This window comes from Pipistrellus kuhlii, unplaced genomic scaffold (genome assembly GCF_014108245.1).
Source record: "Pipistrellus kuhlii isolate mPipKuh1 unplaced genomic scaffold, mPipKuh1.p scaffold_m20_p_17, whole genome shotgun sequence".
Taxonomy (NCBI): Eukaryota; Metazoa; Chordata; class Mammalia; order Chiroptera; family Vespertilionidae; genus Pipistrellus; species Pipistrellus kuhlii.
The window spans coordinates 15,783,074-15,804,729 of record NW_023425482.1 but is presented as its reverse complement, the minus strand read 5'-3'; the positions used below and the strand labels follow the sequence as shown (position 1 = coordinate 15,804,729).

Sequence of the window (21,656 nt, the reverse complement as noted above, 5' to 3'; positions counted from 1 at the left end):
AGCCTCAGAAAACATTATTTTTAATTCTAAGCCTTGATGGAGTCATTCAGCTAACCCCCCAAAATATAATAACCTTCAGAGCATTGGAGCAAATGGTACTTTTTGGAGAAAAAATAGATTTGAAAGACAATAAGGTGATGATAATTGATGAAAATGCTCAAGAATGACTTTATACTAAGTACTATTTTCTACCCACTCTGTACAGAGTGCTGTGGGGAAGGAATACAGGTGAGACATGATTCCTGACTTGGACATGCAGAGGTTCTTCAGCCTGTAATACTGAATACTGAAGTTGGCTCTTGAAGACCTCAGAGGCTCACTGTGGCAAACACAGCTACTTGGCCTACCAGCAAGTGTGTATTAAATATCTATCATGTATCCTCTAACTTCCACAAATACCAAATTCTGTATCTTTTTAAGTTTCTATTATATCTGGTTACATTCTCCACAACAGCAATAAATACATACCCTCTGCATCTGGGAATCCACCCGCCACATTCTCAAGGTCTGGTCCCGTGACCACGTAACCAGCTGGTAGTCCTTGGACCCTAGAAATTACCAAATAAAAGTCCTGGAAATTTTTCTAAATTAAACATCAATTTTGCTACAGATTGCAATGGAGTGAGATTCATTCATTCATTCATTCATCCATCCATCCAATAAATATTTATGAACTGTTACAGACACTATAGCATGAATACAATAATCTCTGACACTGTAAATCTTATGTACCAATGGTAGAAATAAAAAAAATAATAAATATGCAATAAAATGTTGGTAGTGACAGTGTTATTTAAAAAAAAAAATAGAGGCTGATAGGGAAGCTATTTTTAGACAAGACTCCCTGTGGAAGTCACATTTGAGCAGAAATTTAAATGAGGTGAAATTATAACTAGCAAATTAGCAGGTGAAGAATGATACTGGGGTTTAATGCCACATTAAACTTTCACCTCCACAAACGTTCTTCTTTTATATGCTCCAGAGGAGCCGGGATGAATACATTTTTTGCAAAATGAATTGATTTAAATGCATCATGGCATCTTACTGTTTAAAATAATTTTTGGAAAAGAGGTGGACGCATCTCTTTAGAAAATGAATAATAAATCTTTAATGTTTTGAGTTGACTGAATTATATTTTCATGTTAGATCAGGTCAAAGGAAAACTATTCTGAAAGGCTCAGGATGCTTTATGAAAGAGCTTTATGAAAGGTCAGGACATTCCAGGGAAATTATGTAGTATCTAGAATTTGCTTCATGGCATCTTCAGAGAGCAAAGAACTTAAGAGAAGTAATTTCACCAATTTCCTCATTCCATCATGGGGCGGGGGGGGGGGGGGGGGGGGGGGGGGGGGCGGCGGGACACAACGATGACACAATCTGTCCAAGTTAATCGGGTGAGTGAGGGACAAAAGTTCCTTCTCTGTCACTGTCTTCAAAAAATGTTTCTACAAACCAGTTTAAATCTAACAAGACAGCCCTGGCCAGTGTGATTCAGTTGGTTGGGTGTCATCCATTGCACTGAAAGGTTGCTGGTTCAATTCCCCAGTTAGGGCAGCTAACAGATGTTATGCTCTTAAATTGATGTTTCTCCTTTCTCTCTCTCTCCTTTCCTCCCTCTCTAGAAATCAATAAACCATTCTTAAAAACAAACAACATGCCCTAGCTTATTTGGCTCAGTGGATAAAGTGTCAGCCTGTAGAATGAATGGTCCCAGGTTCAATTCCAGTCAAGGGCGCACGCCTGGGTTTCGGACTCGATTCCCAGCAGGGGATGTGAGGGAGGCAGCCAATCAGTGATTTTCTCTCTCATCATTGATGTTTCTGTCTCTTTCTCCCTCTCCCTTTCTCTTTGAAATCAATAATATATGTGTGTGTGTGTGTGTGTGTGTGTGTGTGTAACTAAGAAGACATGGCCATAAAAATAAAAAGTAAAATACAAGAATACATAAAGGATGATTATATTCACAAAAGGTTCAACAACAAGCAAACCTAAACTATTTTGAGAAATGAAAAAAAAAAAAAATGGGTGGAAAAACTAAAAAGATAAAACCAGAAATCACTATAATAAGCATTAGGATAGTATTTACCTCTAAGAAAAGAGACAGTATTGTGATCTGAAAGCTTTTGGAGTTCTATTGAATAATAATGTTCTTTTCTTGACCTTGGTTGTAGTTACATAGATTTTCACTTTATTTTTTAAACTGTATGTGTTTTAGCCAAAACTGGTTAGGCTCAATAGATAGAGCATCGGCTTGGGGACTGAAAGGTCCCGGGTTCGATTCCGGTCAAGGGCATGTACCTTGGTTGTGGGCACATCCCCAGTAGGGGGTGTGCAAGAGGCAGCTGATCGATGACTCTCTCTCATCGATGTTTCTCCCTTCCTCTCTGTACAAAATCAATAAAATATAATTTTTAAAAAAAACTGTATGTGTTTTATACAATTTTATGGATGGGTGATATATTTCACAATAAAAATGAATAAAAAACCAAAACCCTATAACTTACATTCAAAATTTCACCACTGACCCTAGCTCGTTTGGCTCAGTGGATAGAGCATCGGCCTGCGAACCAAAGGGTCCCAGGTTCCATTCCAGTCAAGGGCTTGTACCTTGGCTGTAGGCTTCTCCCTGCCCCAGGCTCTGGTAGGAGCTCATGCAGGAGGCAACCAATTGATGTTTCTCTCACACTGATGTTTATCTCTGTCTTTCCCTCTCTCTTCCACTCTCCTTAAAAATCAATGGAGCCTTAACCGGTCTGGCTCAGTAGATAGAGCCTCAGCCTGCGGGACTGACGGGTCCCAGATTCGAGTCCGGTGAAGGGCATGGACCTTGGTTGCAGGCACATCCCCAGGGGGGGTTGTGCAGGAGGCAGCTGATCAATGTTTCTCTCTCATCAATGTTTCTAACTCTCTATCCCTTTTCCTCCCTCTCTGTGAAAAAATCAATAAAATATATATTTTTTAAAATCAATGGAAAAATAACATCCAGTGAGGATTAACAAAAATATATATATATAAAATAAAAATAAATGTTTAAAAAACTTTTTCACTACAGGTTAGACAGTCCCAATTTATACAATTCATCCTACTGGCATATAAACATAGATAACTGAAAATTGGTTGCTAACAACTTTATTTCAATCCAAAATTACAGGCCAACCTCTCTCAGCCATGGGAGAAACCACAGCATCTGTTCACTAAGGCAAAATGCAAGAGAATACACTGAAAGCCAAAGTCATGCAGCCTCATGTTTCTAGAAGCAAGAGAGATTACAGAAATAAAGACGGGAAAATTAAAAAGATGATTAAGAGAATCCCTTCAAAAACAATCCTGCGAGAGTCACAAATAAGTTGGGGTGAGAAGTTGACTGCTCTAACCCCGGTCTACCAGAGTCCTTTCCTGGGCTCTGGACAAGTCACACCACTGCCCTGCCTGGCTTTCCTTCTGTATATGGAAAGACCAAGAAACATACTTCTGTTCTGTACAATATTTAGAGAGCATGGCAGGAAGAACACAAAAAAAGAGAGGCTGCCCTAACCAGTTTGGCTCAGTGGATAGAGCGTCGACCTGCAGACTAAAGGGTCCTGGGTTCCATTCCAGTTAAGGGCATGTACCTAAATTGCAGGCACACCTTCAGTAAGGGGTGTGCAGGAGGCAGCTGATAGTGATTCTCTCTCATCAATGATGTTTCTCTCTCTCCCTCAGCCTTTCTCCCTGAAAGCAATAAAAATATATATTTAAAAAAAAGAGAGAGAAAGAGAGAGAGGCTGCAATTAAATTTGCATGGTGAGTTAGTGGAGAAACAGGCCGAGGGCTGCCTGACTCCCACTGCAATTCTAACCAGGCATTAGTGATGGCTGGCTAATGAAGATGCAATCATAAACAAATCTCAGTAGCTTAAAGCAAGGGTTTTATGCTCACTCTCTGTCTCTACCTCCTCCTCCTTTTTGACCGGAGCGGCTCCATCTGGAGTCTTGCCAGCTGCGTGGCAGAGGCAATAAGAGCGTGTACTTGCACACTGGCTGTTAATACTTCAACCCAAAAGAGACCGCATCATGTTTCATGTTCAAAGCATGTCATTTGATCAAACTTATCTTCAAGGGCACGGGTGGTAAAATACCACTATGCATTTGTGATGAGACTGGGAATATATGAGGGGCAGTGATGACCTTGGGTCTCCCTCGTCAGCAGAGAAGCAAGGGGCAACTGCCAGAGGCTTCTGAGGGTAGCAGCCCCAGAGTTTTCAGCCCGAGAAATAACCCATCAGCAAGTCTATCCATTTCTTATAGATCTTTCCCACACAGAAGAGAGACTCCACCGAATGGCCGGGAAGAGGAGGAAACGTAGAAGCACCACAGCCCACACACCCCTTAGCCTCTCTGCGATTAAGGGTTGTGGACCCTGACTGAGTCCTGAAGCCAGCCCTGCTTCTGCGTCCTCCTCATCGGATCACACAGCCAACCCTGACCGAGCTGCTGCAGAACAGGGCTCAGAAGGAAACCAGGCGGCATCTTCTCTCCCACTCACCTTCCTTCTGCTTCCTCCACTGGAACTCCAGCACCACGTCATCATGCCCCACAAAGGTGTGGACAGGCGTGTTCAAGTCAAAGACGTTCCACAAGAGGAGACTGTTCTCCCTCCGCAGCTGGGGGACCATCACAGTCACCAATCCGTTGCTGAACGGCTATGGCAGGAAAGGGGGAAAAAAGCAGGTGATGATTCCAGGAAGAATCAGCTGAGTCTTCAGTAACAAAGCAGCAATTCTTTCCTAAAATAAATTGGATGATGGAAGGTCCCAACTAATATAGGGGAAATTTTTCCAAATATCATAAGCTGACCATCACATCTACATTTCTTTTTTGATGGAAGAAATGAGAGCAAGTGAAGAGATAAATAAATAAAGCTAAGCCTTGCTCTAGCTGTTTCTGCTCAGTGGGTAGAGCGTCGGCCTGCAGATTGAAGGGTTCTGGGTTCCATTCTGGTCAAGGGCACATGCCGGGGTTGTGGGCTCAATCCCCAGTAGGGGGCGTGCAGGAAGCAGCCAATAAATGATTCTTTCTCATCATGAATGTTTCTACCTCTCTCTCACTCTCCCTTCCTCTCTGAAATCAGTAAAAATGTTTTTTAAAAATAAAATAAAGCTAAGCCAAATACTTGAAGAACTTTGAAAATATTCTAAAATATGGCTCTGACTGTTGCACAGGGGAACATACTGTTTCATATCGCAGCTACTTTCCCCGAGCTCTTTCACGCGTTACTGAGCGCCTTCCCAGAGTGAGCATGCGCAGCACGCTGGGGAAAAGCCCGGAGCAGCAAGCACAGGTCCTGTCTCCAGGAAATGCACCACGCGAACCATAACCTTCCCACTGCCCCAGATTCTACAGCTATTCAAAAAACCTCCCACTTAGTTTGAGGTCTGACAGATTTTACTTATCTCCACCCAATCTGCCAGGCAGCTAAGGGGCCCATTTGGTTGATGATTAGACACTGGTCTTTACAGAATAAACCATCATCACCTAGAGCACATTTATCTCTACCTCCCCTCCTGGCAGCACTTCTAGACTTCTCTGTTTGTTTTTTAAGCAAACGTATTAATCCAGAGAAATTTCTATTCATAAGAACATCTGCCTTGACTGGTGTGGCTTAATTGGGTGTCATCCTGTGCACCAGGAGGAGGTTGCAAGTTGATTCCTGGCCAAGGGCAATACTTTTCTCTCTCTCTCTCTCTCTTTCTCTCTCTCTCTCTCTCCCTCTCCCTCTCCCTCTCCCTCTCCCTCTCCCTCTCCCTCTCCCTCTCTCTCTCTCTCTCTCCCCCCCCCTTTCCTCTCCTCTCCTTTCTCTCTTAAAAAAAAACACAAAAAACAATAAAATATTTTTTTAAAGAACATCTGTTGTTGTCAACATCTGCTGCTGACAAGTGTTCCCAAATGCAAAAGCAACTTAATACCCAATTATTCTCTATGCTCCACAATGCCCCAGAGTGACAGGCTAATGTATAAAAATAGCTTTATTCATCCCTATCCTCCCTTTCAAATTGACTGTAAGAGAAATACATTGCCTCTGACCAGCAGCTATCAATGTGGCAATGAAAAAAATAGTTGGAATGTTGATAATATCCTACCACCTATATTCATAGTACTTTATGATTTATAAAGCATTTTCATATATGATTTTTCAAAAGGAAGGCATATTGTGCATATACTAAAAGCCACTGAATTGCACATTTTAAAGTGGCGAATTTTATCACAATAAAAAAGGAAGGCATTGTAAAAATTATTATTTGTACAATATTTTACAAAGGAGAAAACTGTTGCTCAAAAACAACAAATGGCTTGCTAAAGGCCACACAAATATTAAATGTCTCATTAGGCACTTGTCGCAACAGCCAAAATATGGAAACAACCTAAGTGTCCATCAATGGTGAATGATAAAAATATGAGACACACACACACACACACACACACACACACACACACATAATGGAATATGACTCAGCTATGAGAAAGGAAATCCTGCCATTTACCACAATGTGGATAAACCTTGAGGGCATTATGCTAAGTAAAATAAGTCAGAAAAAGACAAATACTGTATGATAACACTTATATGTAGAATCTTAAAAGACTGAACTCATAGCCGGGACCAGTTTGGCTCAGTGGATAGAGCATCGGCCTGTGGACTGAAAGGTCCCGGGTTCAATTCCGGTCGAGGGCATGTGCCTCAGTTGCAGGCGCATCCCTAGTGAGGGGTGTGCCAGAGGCAGCTGATCGATGATTCTCTCTCATCGATGTTTCTGGCTCTCTATCCCTCTCCCTCTCTGTGAAAAATCAATAAAATATATTTAAAAAAAAAAAAAAAAAAAAAAAAAAAGACTGAACTCATAAAAACATCAAGTAAAATATCAATTACAGCTGAAACCGGTTTGGCTCAGTGGATAGAGCATCGGTCTGCGGACTGAAAGGTCCCAGGTTCGATTCCGGAGGCAGCTGGTCGATGTTTCTCTCTTTGGAAAATCAATGGGGGGGGGGGAGATATAAATAAATATATATATATATATATATATATATATATATATATATATATATATAATCAATTACAGGGCTGAGGAGAGGGGAAGAAGAGGAAAGTTGGTCAGAGGGTACAAACTTCCAGTTATAAATGATTAAGTTCTGGAGATCTAACATGCAGCAAAATGATTTAAGTCAGTAACATCGTATTACATACTTGAAAGTTACTAAGAGAGTAAATCTTGCATGTTCTTATCACAAAAAAGAAATGGTAATTATGTGATGGGGGTGTTAACTAATGCTATGGTGATAACTGTTTTGCAACATATAAGTGTGTCAAATTAACACATTGTACAACTTTGAATTTGCACAATGTTACATATCAACTAGAGCCCTGGTTTACACATTTGTGCACTGGTGGGGTCCCTCAGCCTGGCCTGCTCCCTCTTGCAATCCAGGACCCCTCAGGGGATGTTGGATAGCTGGTTTCACCCTGATCCCCACAGGCCCGATTCAGACAGGAGGGAGCCCGATCCTGTGCCTTGAGCATCTGTCCTCTGGTGGTCAGTGTGCGTCACAGCAACCAGTCATTCAAACGTTTGGTTGCTTAGGTTTTTATATATAGAGATAACTCATTAAAGATGTGTGTGTGTCGGGGGGGGGGGGGGGGGGAGGGGGATTATTAAGTGGAATTGCTGGGCCCAAAAACCGGGTCTTCTGAATCTAAAGCCAGACTTCTATCCATCACAATTCACTAACCACAAGCCTCTCCACCCTCTCACCCTCTGCTTCCATCTGACCCTCTTTCCCTGCTTCTAGGACCACCTTCCCACTACCTAGCTTCACAGTCTAGCTATGGTTAGCAATTCTAGTACAGATTCTTACCCAACATTCCAACAGTAAAAATTATTTTTAATTGGAGAGAGAAAGGGAGAGAGAAACATCCATGTTAGAGAGAGACATCAATGTGAATGAGAAACACTGATCTGTTGCCTCCTATACGTGTCCTGACTGAGGATGGAACCCACAACCTGGTATGTGCCCTGACTGGGAATGGAACCTGCCACTTTCTGGAATGTGGGATGGTGTACCAACCAACTGAGCCACACTGTCCAGGGCCCAAGGGTAAATTTTTAAGTGGATAACATCTTTTATACCAGCATGACCACCTTTGTCCCACCCCTAAATCAAGGCAGAAAGAGAAAACTGCCTCATAGAGTCTGGAACACCAATATGGAAGTTTCCCAACAGGAGACAGGTGTCACACTCACAGTATATCTGGCCTTCCAGACAGGCACCTGGCAAGGGAGAATATTGAGGTATTTCCGAGGCTGGCGGTAATCCCAGAACTGGAGGAAAGAAAGAAAGAAAATTTGTGAAATAAATGCCATTAGAACTCAACTACTGAAATACGAACAGCCTTTGGACTCATTGTTCTGTCTTTTAAAGCAGCGGTCGCCAACGGGTGGTCCACAGACCACTGGTGGTCCGTGAGGTCCAAAAGGCTGGCGACTGCTGCTCTAAAGATACATGTCAGTGGTGCATTCCAGTCTCCCCCACGCCATGCTACTGTTGCAGAGACACTAGAAAGCCTCGCCTCCACACTCATAACCATTCCCGGAGAATTTTCGGGCTTCGTGAGGACCGCACTGGGGCAGATCACTATCAGCTTGCCTATTAAACAACATTCTCAGCTGAAAGGTAAGAGTGACATGTTTTCACCCTTTGTCACTTTCACAAGTAGGTAATTTAACTAACAACAATAGCTGCAATGTACTGACTACTTATTGCATTTCGGTTTAGAACTTTTGAGTGTTTATCCCATTAAATCTTTACAACAACCATACAATGAGTGTTATCAATCTCGTTTGCAAACGGAGAAGCTAAAATTACTAACCCATGGAACTGGCCCAAGGTCACACAGGAAAAAGGTGGCTATGCAACTACCTGTGTGCACACCAATCCACTCATTCACCCACGCCTACATGGAAGGTGTGGGACTTGAAGCTGCAGGTACACAAAGTGACCCAGATACAAACTCTCCCTTAGAGATGGTACCTGTGCTTGCAATGGAGAGACCAACATACTTGGAGTGCAGCACTCGTCATGAGAGCAGAAAATGGCAAAGCATCACAGCAGGAGGACCAATAGTGAAACTGAATTATTGAAGTATTAAGAAATTATTTTCAAAAATAGACAGAAGCCACTCTGGAAAACAGCTTTGCAGTTTCTTTAAAAGTTAAATGCACACCTACCATAAGACCCAGTGATTCCACTCCTACATATTTATCCTAGAAAACTGAAAATTTCTATTCACAAAAAAAATGTATAAATGTATGGTTATAGCAGCTCTATTTGCAACCATCAAAAACTGGAATCAGCCCGAATGTTATCCAATGGGTCAACAGATAATAAATTGTAGGATATCCATATAATGGATTATTACTCAGCAGTAAAAAGTATAAGAACTATTGATTTTTTTTAAATTAATCCTTACTTGAGTTTATTTTTCCCATTGATTTTTAGAGAGAGCAAAAGGGAAGGAAGGAGAGAGAGAGAGAGAAATATCAATGTGAGAGACACACATTGATTAGTTGCCTTCAGCACATGGCTGGGGATCAAACCTGGAACCCAGATATGTGTCCTTGACAGGATATCAAACCAGCAACCCTTAAATGTACTGGCCAGGGCAGAACTATTGATTCTTCAAACAACTTGGACAAATCTTAAAGAAGTTATGCTGAATGAAAAAAGCCATCCTCAAAAAGTTACATACTACATGATTCCATTTTAATGACATTTGCAAAACACAAAACTATAATGATGGAGAACGGAAGTTAGGCTGTCAGAAGTTAGGGGTTCGGGAGAGTTTAACTATAAAGGCATAACATGCAATAATTCTTGTTTCTTCTGACAACTCTATTTTGCCAAATCCAGGCCCTATACTCAAACTTAAAAATTGTTAAGATGTCTTTTCCATCTAAACTGCTTTTGGGTTTCCCAGATGGCCATAATGTAACTATAACTTACTCTCTCAACTTATAAAAGAAGGGAAACTAGAAATATTAGAGAGGCTGAGCATTCTCCAGATTTGTAATTAGCTCAATACAATGATTTCATGCTATCAAGTCCACCATAATGGAAAAACTAGCAAGTGAAAGAGAAGTCCCACCTCCCTGGGTTAATTGTCTACAACTAAAATATTGTAACTATTAAAGCAACAAGCAGTTTGTCAAATTTCAGCGGGGAGGGGAGGAGGATCTGGGGGAGATAATAGATCAACCGAAGGACTTGTATACATGCATATAAGTACAACCAATGGACATAAAACTCTGGGGAGGGAGGGGATATATGGGAGGGAGGGGGGCAAAAAAAAATCAATAAAATATGTTAAAAAAAATAAAATATAAAAAAAAATAAATAAAAAATATTGTTACTATGAATGCATTTCAGTTGTATACCTTTCAAGTTAGAAACAAAGACTGGCATGACAATTAACAAAATTAATCCTCTTTAAAAAAAAAATGATTTTGCTTCTACCCTGTTTCCCCGAAAATAAGACAGTGTCTTATATTAATTTTTTCTCCCAAAGTTGTGCTAGGTCTTATTTTCAGGGGATGTCTTATCTTTCCATGCGCTAGGTCTTATTTTCGGAGGATGTCTTATTTTTGGGGAAACACGGGTAGGTTTAAATATAGTCAACAGTTGATGACAATTATAACATACCATTGATGGGATAAATGGGAGGACGCTGGAGAACTGACAAAGTCCTCACTGTTCATAACAAATTCTTATTCTCAAAGCAATCAGTGATGGAGTCTTATGACATGGTCACATGTTACATGTGACTAGAGGTCTTCTCTATGTTTCTCTCTGATAGAGTCGGTTATTACAATACATTAATCAGAGCCATGCCATCCTCCCATCTGCTTTTCTCTTACCACTGCCAAAGGGCCCCAGCTATAAGCTACAGATCAGAAAGGAAGTTTTCTGAAGAACTGTAAGAAAGGTTTCAATCAAGAAGGAAAGAACCAGGCTCTTGAATAGCCTCAGGGGTACAGATTGTCAATAAGGCTGACCTTGATCCGAGGCCAAACACTCATCTCTCAGAATGTACGCAAAGAATGGTGCTTGGATTTCCAGGACTCAGTCTAAGACAATTTTCTGAAATAGACTGCTTAAACCGAGATCAGGAAAAAAGCAATTTCATTGTGGTTAATGTTCTGTTTTTAATGGCTATATAAGAAAAATCCTTTTTAAAAAATCATTTCCCTTCTTCTTAATTCAAGAGTTTTATGGTTAACAATTTACAAACTGAAGTGCAACACTCATTCAATGCTTGTTCCAGCTGATCCCAGAGAATTCAGAAACTAAAAATACAATGAAAATTATTACTACAAATTATAAGCTAATAAATTGTCAGGCAAATGTAAAAAAATGATTGTGTAGGGGTAATGACATACTCATCCTTATCTACAAATCAGTAAAAATAATGGTTGTATATTAAACAATGTGCCTCAAAATTATTTTACTTTTTACATTGTTATTTATACACTGAGTGGCCAGATTATTATGATCTCTGAATGCATAATAATCTGGCCACTCAGTGTATATCCTATATAATAAAAGGCTAATATGCAAATTGTCCCCTTGACCAGGAGTTCAACCAGAAGGCAGGCAGGCCAACTGCCATGTTCCCTCCCCCTGGCCAGGCTGGCCAAACCCCACCCATGCACGAATGCATGCACCAGGCCTTTAATACACACACACACACACACACACACACACACACACAGAGTGGCCAGATTATTATGCGTTCAGAGATCATAATTAACTGGCCACTCAGTGTATACATTCAATAAAAATTGTCTTCCTGCCGAAACTGTTTGGCTCAGTGGATAGAGTGTTGGCCTGCGGACTGAAGGGTCCCGGGTTCGATTCTGGTCAGGGGCATGTGCCTTGGTTGCGGGCATATCCCCAGTAGGGGGTGTGTAGGAGACAGCTGATCGATGTTTCTCTCTCATCGATGTTTCTAACTCTCTATCTCTCTCCCTTCCTCTCTGTAAAAAATCAATAAAATATACATTTAAAAAAACAAACAAAAAAATTGTCTTCCTTCTTACCAGAATATAGTGAAATAAATAAGTACAATGACAAAAATTTCATTTAATTCATAAGCAAAACCTATGGGTAAGGAACAAGGACTGTGTTTCACATGTGGACCTTGCCTGTTATGGAATCTCAGCCTTACAGGAAGTAAAAATGTAAATGAACAATGACAAACTTGGGGACCTCAAAGATAGAGGCAGAGGTGAATTGGTTGGTATCTGGTTCCTGAACTTGGAAGACAAGCTGATCTACAAGAAAACCACTTCTGGCACATAAACATAAATTACAACCCTGGGGGATTTACAAACCTCAAGAGAGAAGTTAACTTTCAAGCCTTAGTGTATATGGTTTTAGTTTTGCTAACCATACCAAAAAGACAAGCATGCCTATGAAAATAAAGCAAAGCATTAAATTAATGATGCTGAATCACAAAATTGCTAAGCAAATTTCTGTGGTTAAGTCTCTGATCTTCCAGGCAGAGGCCTGACCACAAGGAGGAAGTGCAGAGCGAGGCCCTGCATCCTTTGAATAAGGGGCACACATATCACAGAGAAGAAAAACAAACAATAAGAAACACTACACTCTGAGATAAACAAAAAATAGTAGAGTCACCAAAACACATGAACCTTGAGCATTTCCTGTAAGTTAAAGAATCTCTAATAAAACAACTCTATTCCTGATTTCTGCAATGCTGATGTCTGAAGATATTTTATAATAGTCAAATGAGAAAACTGCTGTTTTTCCACCCCAGGTAGACTAAAGGTAAACTTGATAACCTTAACAATTCTGTAGGTTTTTCTCCTTTCCTTATATGTCTGTTGTGCTTTTTCTTTGCTGAGTCAGTCCTTCTGAAATCTGACTTCCTGGCATCTTCTTTGTAAGTAAACTTCTTTTCCTTTCTAAATGCCTTTGTTTCTGACTTCCTTTCACAAGGAGAAAGGAATAAAGTCCAGGATCACATCAGATACTAGAGGCCTGATATACGAATTTGTGCACGGGTGGGATCTGGCCATCCTGCCCCAATGGGGGACCATCAGGCTGGGCTGGTGGGGATGGGGTGGGGGCCCTGCAAGGGGCTGCAGGCAGTTGCCAGCTGGCCCCATCCCCAATTGGGGTATTGGGGACCAGTTGGGGGTGTGGCTGGTCAGGGGGAGGGGTGGCAGGTGGTTGGTCAGCTGGCCCCACCTCCGATCCAGGTGTTGGGGGCCAATCCAGAGTGGAGCCAGCCAGTAGTGGGGGCTGATTGGGGCCCGGATCAGGCTGGTTGGCTGCCGCAGTATGCGTCATAGCCACCGGTTCTGCCGCTCTGGTCTCTGGGCTTTTATACCATGTATATTTATAGATATGCTACTATATCACTCCTACTAGTCTACATAACAGGGTTTACTTGCTCAGGTCTCCAACAAGCACATGTACCCCTGAAACACACAGACTGACTGCACCAACAGACTTTCCCTCAGAATAAAATGCTACCTCCCAAACACAAACTGATGCCTCCCAAACACAGCACCCCAACTTCCCCCTGGGGTACCACTCACCTTGACGGAATTATCTTGACTGGAGGTAGCAAGAATGTGCTCACTGTCTGGGTGCCAGTCCAGGCCGTGGATTTTGGACAGATGGGCTGCTAGATACTCCACTGCTGTGCTAGGTTTCTGCAAAAGACCAGCACATAGTGTTGTCTATTTGAAAAAACTCGAGTTTACCACATGGTCTGCAGGGTGATGAGCAGGGATACAAAAAAACGCTAGATACCGTCTCTATGTTTAACAAACGATTTTGTTTTGTTTACAACAAACAACAATGCTTATCCTGCTCTCCTTCACCCATGCTCTGTATATGGCTCTGGGAGCCTAATCTCTTTCTGCTCCAGCCCTGAATGGCTTTCATGAAGGATACGAGATAGTGGAGACTTTTCCCCTTTAGTATTATGATCTGCAATTCTTGCTCCCCTTCCTCACAATCACCCAAAAAGAGGGGCTGTGATGTCCAAACAGACCCAATGTCAATCCTGAAAACTTCCAATGTTAATGTGACCAAGACCCCCAGAAGAGAATGAACACACAACACAAAAGAAAACAATACACAATTAATAAGCATATAAAAATGAACAAGCTCAAAAGGAAACCTCAAACAATACATTAAAATATGTTTAAGCTATCAAATTACAAGATACCTGTAAATAATACTCAATGCAGTCTGCATTTATCACTGCTCTCGTGCATATATAAAATACCAAAACCTTTTTTGGGGGGGGATTTGACAAATTTTATCAAGAGACTTAAAATTTTCCTTTCTCAAGGGAATATTCCAAATTCACAGAAAGCTTTAAAAACAAAAGATGTTCACCTTGGTGTTACATGGAATACCAGAAAACCAGAAACAATACAAAGAGTAAGTGGGGAATAATCGAAATTTTTATATCAATTCTAGAAAAGCTTTCTGATACATTATACTTAGAGCCTAGCCGGTGTTGCTCAGTGGTTTAGCGTCGGCCTATGAACCAGGAGGTCGAGGTTCGATTTCTGGTCAAAGCACATGCCTATGTTAAGGGGTGCATACAGGAGGCAGCCAATTGATGATTCTCTCTCATTACTGATGTTTCTATCTCTCCCTTCCTCTCCCTCCCTCTCTCTGAAAGCAATAATAACATTTTTTTTAAATTATATTTAGAGCACTGGCCAGGGGACTCAGCTTCTTGCAGCATCATCCTGTACACCAAGAGGTTGGGGGTTCAATTTCTGGTCAGGACACATACCTAGGTTGGGGGTTTAATTCCCAGTCCAGTCACATATGGGCGGCAACCAATCGAAGTCTCTCTCTCACATCAATGTTTCTATCTCCCCAACTCCCTTCCACTATCTCTAAAAATCATTAGAAAAATACCCTTCGATGAGGATTAACAACAACAAAAATTAATAAGTAATTATTTCTAAAAAATTAATACTTAAGAGTTTATAACATGAGGAAAATGAAATGTTAAATGAAAAAAGTATACATAACTACATATATGATATGATAAACCATGAAAAATGCAGAAGAAAATAAAATACCAAAATGTTAGCATTTGTCTCTGGGTAACAGGACTATGAATGATTATTTTCTTTTTATACTTGCTCTAAAGAGCATGTATTAGTGCAGTCTCCAGAACCAGCCTCCCTGGGTTAAAATCCTAGTAACAAACTGTGCCTACGTTTACTCATCTGTAGAACAGGGATCACAACAGTACCTACTTTAAAAACTAGTTATAAGGAGAAATAAACCAATACATATCAAGTTCTTAGAACAATGCCTGTGTATCATAAATGCTTAGTAAACACAGGTATTGTCAGTCACAGTGATAATAAACTCCAACATCACCACTGATACTGCACTTTTTTAAGCCTCTGAGGCTGGCTGCCATCAGTGCTGCTCTGATACTAGAAGTGCCAGAGAAAAAAAGCCAACAGGCTTTACAGTCCATCTCAGCAGAACTCTTAAGTTATTAATAGCCAAAAATAAAGTTAAAACCCTTTAAACCACTGGATAAAAGGATTGCTGAGGGAAGTCAGGGTTATTAATGGACCAATCAAAAGACTAGGAAGGAAGAGTTTGGCCGTATGCACTTCAAGATAAAGAACACCGGCTGGCGCCATTTGGGGGCTCAGCCCATCTGGTTTTCCAGATGACCTAATAAATTTATAATTTTTTACTTAAAAAAAAAAAAAAAAAAAAAAAAAAAAAGGATAAGGAACACAGGTACTGTTTTGGTAGAGTTCCCAGCTAAACACCAAAGTGTTTCTTTTGCCTATGGCTCTGAAAACAGTCTATAACAAAGAGGGATGCACTACAATGAACTTAACCACACATTTCATTTAAACTACTCACTATATTTAAATTCTGTGCTACTGACACAAAGAATAAACCCCATCACCAATTTAAGAAATAAAGGGGGTGGCCGAAACCGGTTTGGCTCAGTGGATAGAGTGTTGACCTGCGGACTGTAAGGTCCCGGGTTCGATTCCGGTCAAGGGCATGTACTTTGGTTGTGGGGCACATCCCCGGTAGGGGGTGTGCAGAAGGCAGCTGTTACTCTCTCATCGACATTTCTAGCTCTCTATCTCTCTCCCTTCCTCTCTGTAAAAAAATCAATAAAATATATTTACCAAAAAAAAAAAAGAGGAAAAAAAAAGAAAAAGAAATAAAGGGGGTGGAAGAATGACTACTACCAGCCTGGACTAAAGGGACAGAGATAAAAACATACGGAAGACACACCTGTCCAACCTCTATTTATAAAATCTCCTTGTCCCCTAAGAGCTACTAAGGCAGAGAGCTTCAGCCAGCACATGACTTCCTCAGCAGTCCTGGCACCCGATCCAGCAGACCCCCAATCTCTGCTTCATTCCCTCTCCGCTCTGCAACTGTTAAGGCCTTATTCCCTGCTAAGAGGGAAGGGAGCAGGGCAGCCAGAATCAAAACTAAGACTTTACAGGCAACACTGGCGTTGGGACAGACCCTGAACAAGTTTCAGGAAAACTCAAAGTAGGTACTCCCCACAAAGGCTGAGGATCTCCAGCCTAGGGCGTCACAGAGCAGGAAGTGGTATTTAAACCCCGGATCTTACAGGAGCATTACTACCTAATGGTCTGGCAGTTAGATACCGGAGAGGCCCTTTCCCTGCGTCATTACTGTCCCTCATGTCAACATACCAAACGTCCTACACACTTTCCATTACAACGGCAGTCTAGGGCCCCACACCTCTTCCTGCTTGTCCGTTACAGGAGCTGCTGGAGGGAGAATATATGGTCTGAGGCTCTTTTGGGGCTGATGAGATAGCTAGGCTTCTAAGGGAAGACTTGTGCAACTAAGTACCCTGCACCCCAGTCATTTACACCAGAGATTTCCAGGATGGCATATGTCCTAGAACAAATGGTTTTTGCTTTGCCATCTGGGGCAGTTGACCATCCTAGCTGGGTCTCCCAGGCTTGACCTCCTCAGTGATACACTCACTATTATTATCAACTTTACTTTAAAGACAAGAAAATGGAAGCTTAGATATGTTTAGTGATTCATCTGATGACATACTTACTAGTAGGAGACAGCAAAGTAGGACTCTAACTTCAGAGTCCAAGTACATTGTCTTACCCACTGGTCATATGCCTCCTACTTTCCCTACCTTCCTTCAATGCCCGTTTGATCAGGAAGCAAAGATCATCTGGTACTGTGATTTGAAATGGCAATTTACCACACAGCACAGGCAGGCTAGACTCTCAGACAAGCCCTGATACAACACCCTCATATTATCCTCTGGGAGAGATTAAAGGGCAACTGGGGGGAACAGAGAGATTACTCACCCGCTTGTCCCATATCCGTACGTCCCCATCATGACTGGTGGCAAGGCAATTAGCATTTTTTTTATTCCATTTGACCTGTGAGGCACCCGCTGCAAAGAAAAATCAGAGTAGAAAGCTGCTGACCTCAACACCTTTGGAATCAGAGGATGGCACACCCAGGGGAGCTGAATAATGAGCTCTGGTTGAAATAAGCACAGAATCCCTCAAGTTTCTATAAATGCACCAACTCCATCATAAAGAGAAAAGAAAGCCAAAAAATAAATGAATTAAATAACACATGGGAACAGGATCAGAGCCACCTGGTAATTTCACTGGGGGGGGGGGGGGGGATCTACAGGTGACCTCTGAGCAGCATCAGCTGGAAATGCAGTTTCTTAGAGAGCAGACACTGACTGGGGCTCTGCTGGTTGGTAACTGACTCATCAGACAACCTGGCTCTTCATCACCTCAATGACCAGGATTGCACTCCCAACCTCAATGCCTGTTCCTTCCCTGTTTTCTTTCTTTCTTTCTTCCGCCCTTCCTTTCTTTCTTTTTTTCTTTTGATGGACAGTGTGGGCAAAACAAAGCTCTGATGAAAAATAAGCTCCAGTCTTGCTCAATTCTGCCCTCAGAGGGTTGTGTGCACTCCCCTCCACCACCCCATCCGTGGTTAGACACGGCCTCTGGCCCTGCACTGAGTCAGGGAAAGGGAACACCAAGGCACTGTGTGGATTCGGGCCTTCCACACTCTGCAAACACCAAGAACAATGGCAAAAGAGCTGCTATCTAAGAGAGGCACACACTGTAACATGGCAGGAGAGGTTGAGAAATGGGAAAAACTGGGACACAGCAGCAATGATAGCTGACTCTTAAAAATAATCGAGTTAAGTTAAACAAGAACCAAACAATGGCCCTCCTTCCCACCTCTTTTTGTTCTTGTTCAGATAACATATGATAGTCCTGCTCTGACATCTCTCCCTTTGGGTGGCTGTTTATTATTGGGGATGCCATAGTAGATCCAGGGCTTTGAAGAGCAACCTGATCCAAGAAGTCTGGAGAATGTGATAGATAAAGCAAGGACTTAGAATCTAACAGGAAATAGAGATAAGGCCCAGAATTATTCTTGCTTGGTTTTGGTGAGGATATTTGTTTGGGTTTGTCTGTATTTTTGTTTGTTTTTCTTGAGACACAGGGCATCTTAAATCATCTAAGAATGAGTGCTGACTACCTAGTTTTTTTTGTAAGAAAGCGTATCAGCTAGAGAATGAGTAAGAAGAGCCTGTCCATCTCCTCGTGAATGGTACTTGATGCCAAAATATAATCCTGATGATTAGGCTTCATCCCTGAGAGTAAGGTTTAACAGTTCTACACCCGAGTTCGACTCCCAGGAACTGGGAGGAACCCTCTACAAGTGCAGAATCCCAGCAATAGTTCATTCCAACTGAGCAATGAAAACAGGTAGATCAGATTTCAAAGACGCAGTGCCTCCATATTAAATGAAACCATGGGGACACATCAGCATCATCTAGATTGTGGGCAAACCACAGGACAAACAGCCTGGTTTCTTCAACAAACAAACTGCAGAAAAAAGAAAAACAAACTAAAAAAGGAAAAGGAGAAGAACCCTACCAATTAATAAAGATGAGAAGTATATCAACCACTTGCAAGTATGAACTTTACTTGGATTCTGATTCAAATAATTGTAAAAAAAGGAGAAAGAGCCGAAACCGGTTTGGCTCAGTGGATAGAATGTCGACCTGCGGACTGAAAGGTCCTGGGTTCGATTCCGGTCAAGGGCATGTACCTTGGTTGCGGGCACATCCCCAGTAGGAAGTGTGCAAGAGACAGCTGATCCAATGATTCTCTCTCATCGATGTTTCTAACTCTCTATCTCTCTCTCTTCCTCTCTGTAAGAAATCAATAAAATACATTTTTAAAAGCTATTGTTGATATTTTTATGTTTGTTGACAGTATATAATTATGTTTTTTAAAGGATTCTTTTCTTGTAAAAAATACTTAATGAAATATTTGTTGATGAAATGAAAGAATAACTGGGATTTGCTTCAAAATAATCCCAAAGAGGATAGAGTGGGGATGGGACAGTGGGTAGAGGTAAAGATGAAATAAAACTGGCAGTATGTCGACAACTGGTACTTCACTTTCTTCTATTTTTACACACATTTAAAATTTTCCGCAATAAGATGTTTAAAAACAAATCAATTTGGTTCCTGTCCTTGCATACTGAAATAAGTTGCCGACTACAACTCAATAGTTGGGCCTTATCTCTATTTCCTGACCAACTTCTAAGAGCAACCTGAAGCAAGTCCCTTGCAATACGGGCCTTAAAATTCCACCTAGCCACAATAAAACATGGGGTGTGGACAGTCAGTGTGAGAGAAAGAATGGAAGAAACAGAATAAAGACAAATGGGGGAATATACACTCACCTACAGCAGAGAGTGCAATGGTAGGCTTCCTTGTGTCTCTGAAATATAAAAGTCAGAAATCAAATGCCCAATTCATATGCCACCATCTCCCTAGTGCTTTTCACCCTCTGCACATATTTCTTCACTTTCCTTTCAGTAGGTACTTGGAGATCAGTGGGAATGTGAGAGCCTTGAAAGAGCATAAAGAGCCCTAGCTGGTTTGGCTCAGTGGATAGAGCGTAGGCCTGTGAATGAAGGGTCCCAGGATCGATTTCGGTCAAGAGCATCTAACCTCAGTTGCAGGCTTGATCCCTGGCCCTGGTCAGGGCACGTGGGGGAGGCAACCAGTCAATGTGTCTCTCTCACACCGATGTTTCTCTCTCTGTGTCTCTCCTCCTCCCTTCCACTCTCTTTAAAAATCAATGGAAAAATATCCTCCAGTGAGGATTAACAACAAACACACACACACACACACACACACACACACACACACACAAGAGTACAGCATGGCCTGGGTGACCCTGATGTAAGAGCAGAAAAAGCCAAAGAACATCTTCCTGGTGACATTTCTCTTAATAGAACAAGTGGACAGTCCTGGGGTGGTAACTCTGCAAGAATCTTACCAAAGCATTTCAAAGGTAAAGTAAAAAACTACTCGGGGTGTTCATTATAACCGAGAGGTGGAAGCAACCCAAGTGTCCATCAACTGACGAGTGGATACACAAAATGTGTTATATACATACAGTGGGCTATTATTGGGCCTTAAAAAGGAAGGAGATTCTGTCACATGCTGCAACATGGATGAATCTTGAGCACATTATGCTAAGTGAAATAAGTCAGTCACAAAAGGATTATATATATATATAATATATATTAGATAACAGTGTGATGATAGCTGGTGGAAAAGGGGGGTAAGAGTAGGTAGGGTAGGGGGAGGAGAAGGTAGGCAAATGGGGGCAGAAAGAGACTTGACTTTAGGCAATGAGTGTACAATGCAGTGTGCAGATGGTGTTTTGCTGAGTTGTACACTTGAAACCTATATGGTTTTGTGAACAATGTCATCCCAATAAATTCAATTTTTAAAAAAAGAGAGCTTCAAGTACCTTGAGGTGCTAACCTGGAGGGAATGCCGATGACATCAGCCATACACACCCTTGCTCCTAAGAATCCCTTTCACTGGTCCATCAGATCTCAATATCTGGCCTGTCTTCTACCTACAGTCCACCGTTCAGTGTAAAGTGTCACAAAACCACTGCCATTTGGGAGCAGAGCAGCCTGGGGAGGGCAAAAAGTGACCATCTCCGGACTCTACCCACTAGTTTTACCCACTATACCCACTAGTTAGTCACCTCTGTATGATAAAGAGAACTTTGCTTTACAAAGCGAGAGGGGAAGTGGCATTTATTAAGAACTTACACAACAATGTGGTGAAGGCCTTGGGAGGGATGGGCACAGATCCAGGGTGAAGGAGGTTAATGGGGGCGGGAGAGGGGGAAGGAGAAGAGGACATCTGTAATACTTTCAACAATAAACTTAAAAAAAAAAAAAAAGAATTTACAAAGTGCTCAGTTGGTTGGAGCATCAGCCCATACATGAAGGAGTGGTGGGTTTGGATCCCAGTCAGGGCACATACCCAGGTTGAGGGTTCGATCCCCAGTCAGGGCATATGTGGGAGGCAACCCATCGATTTCTCTCTCTCTCTCTCTCTCTCTCTCTCTCTTCCCCTCCCCCCATTCTCTCCCTCCTCCTCCTTCCTCACACATACACTATTCCTTGAAGAAATTAATTTAAAAAATATATTTAAAA

The 21,656-nt window shown here is 41.7% G+C and overlaps 1 protein-coding gene across 4 annotated transcripts in view; it reads right to left on the bottom strand.

Annotated features, from left to right (window-relative positions):
• Positions 1-21,656, bottom strand: part of WDR59 (WD repeat domain 59) — a 67,017-nt gene that overhangs the window by 31,793 nt on the left and 13,568 nt on the right. For all 4 annotated transcript variants that reach the window (XM_045582679.1, XM_045582680.1, XM_036440666.2 and 1 more), the window contains exons 6-11: positions 19,872-19,909; positions 17,444-17,532; positions 13,649-13,765; positions 8,273-8,350; positions 4,525-4,681; positions 469-548 (exon numbers count right to left, since the gene is read on the bottom strand). In XM_045582679.1, the coding sequence (XP_045438635.1) occupies positions 469-548; positions 4,525-4,681; positions 8,273-8,350; positions 13,649-13,765; positions 17,444-17,532; positions 19,872-19,909 (559 nt within the window). The remainder of the gene's footprint in view (positions 1-468; positions 549-4,524; positions 4,682-8,272; positions 8,351-13,648; positions 13,766-17,443; positions 17,533-19,871; positions 19,910-21,656) is intronic.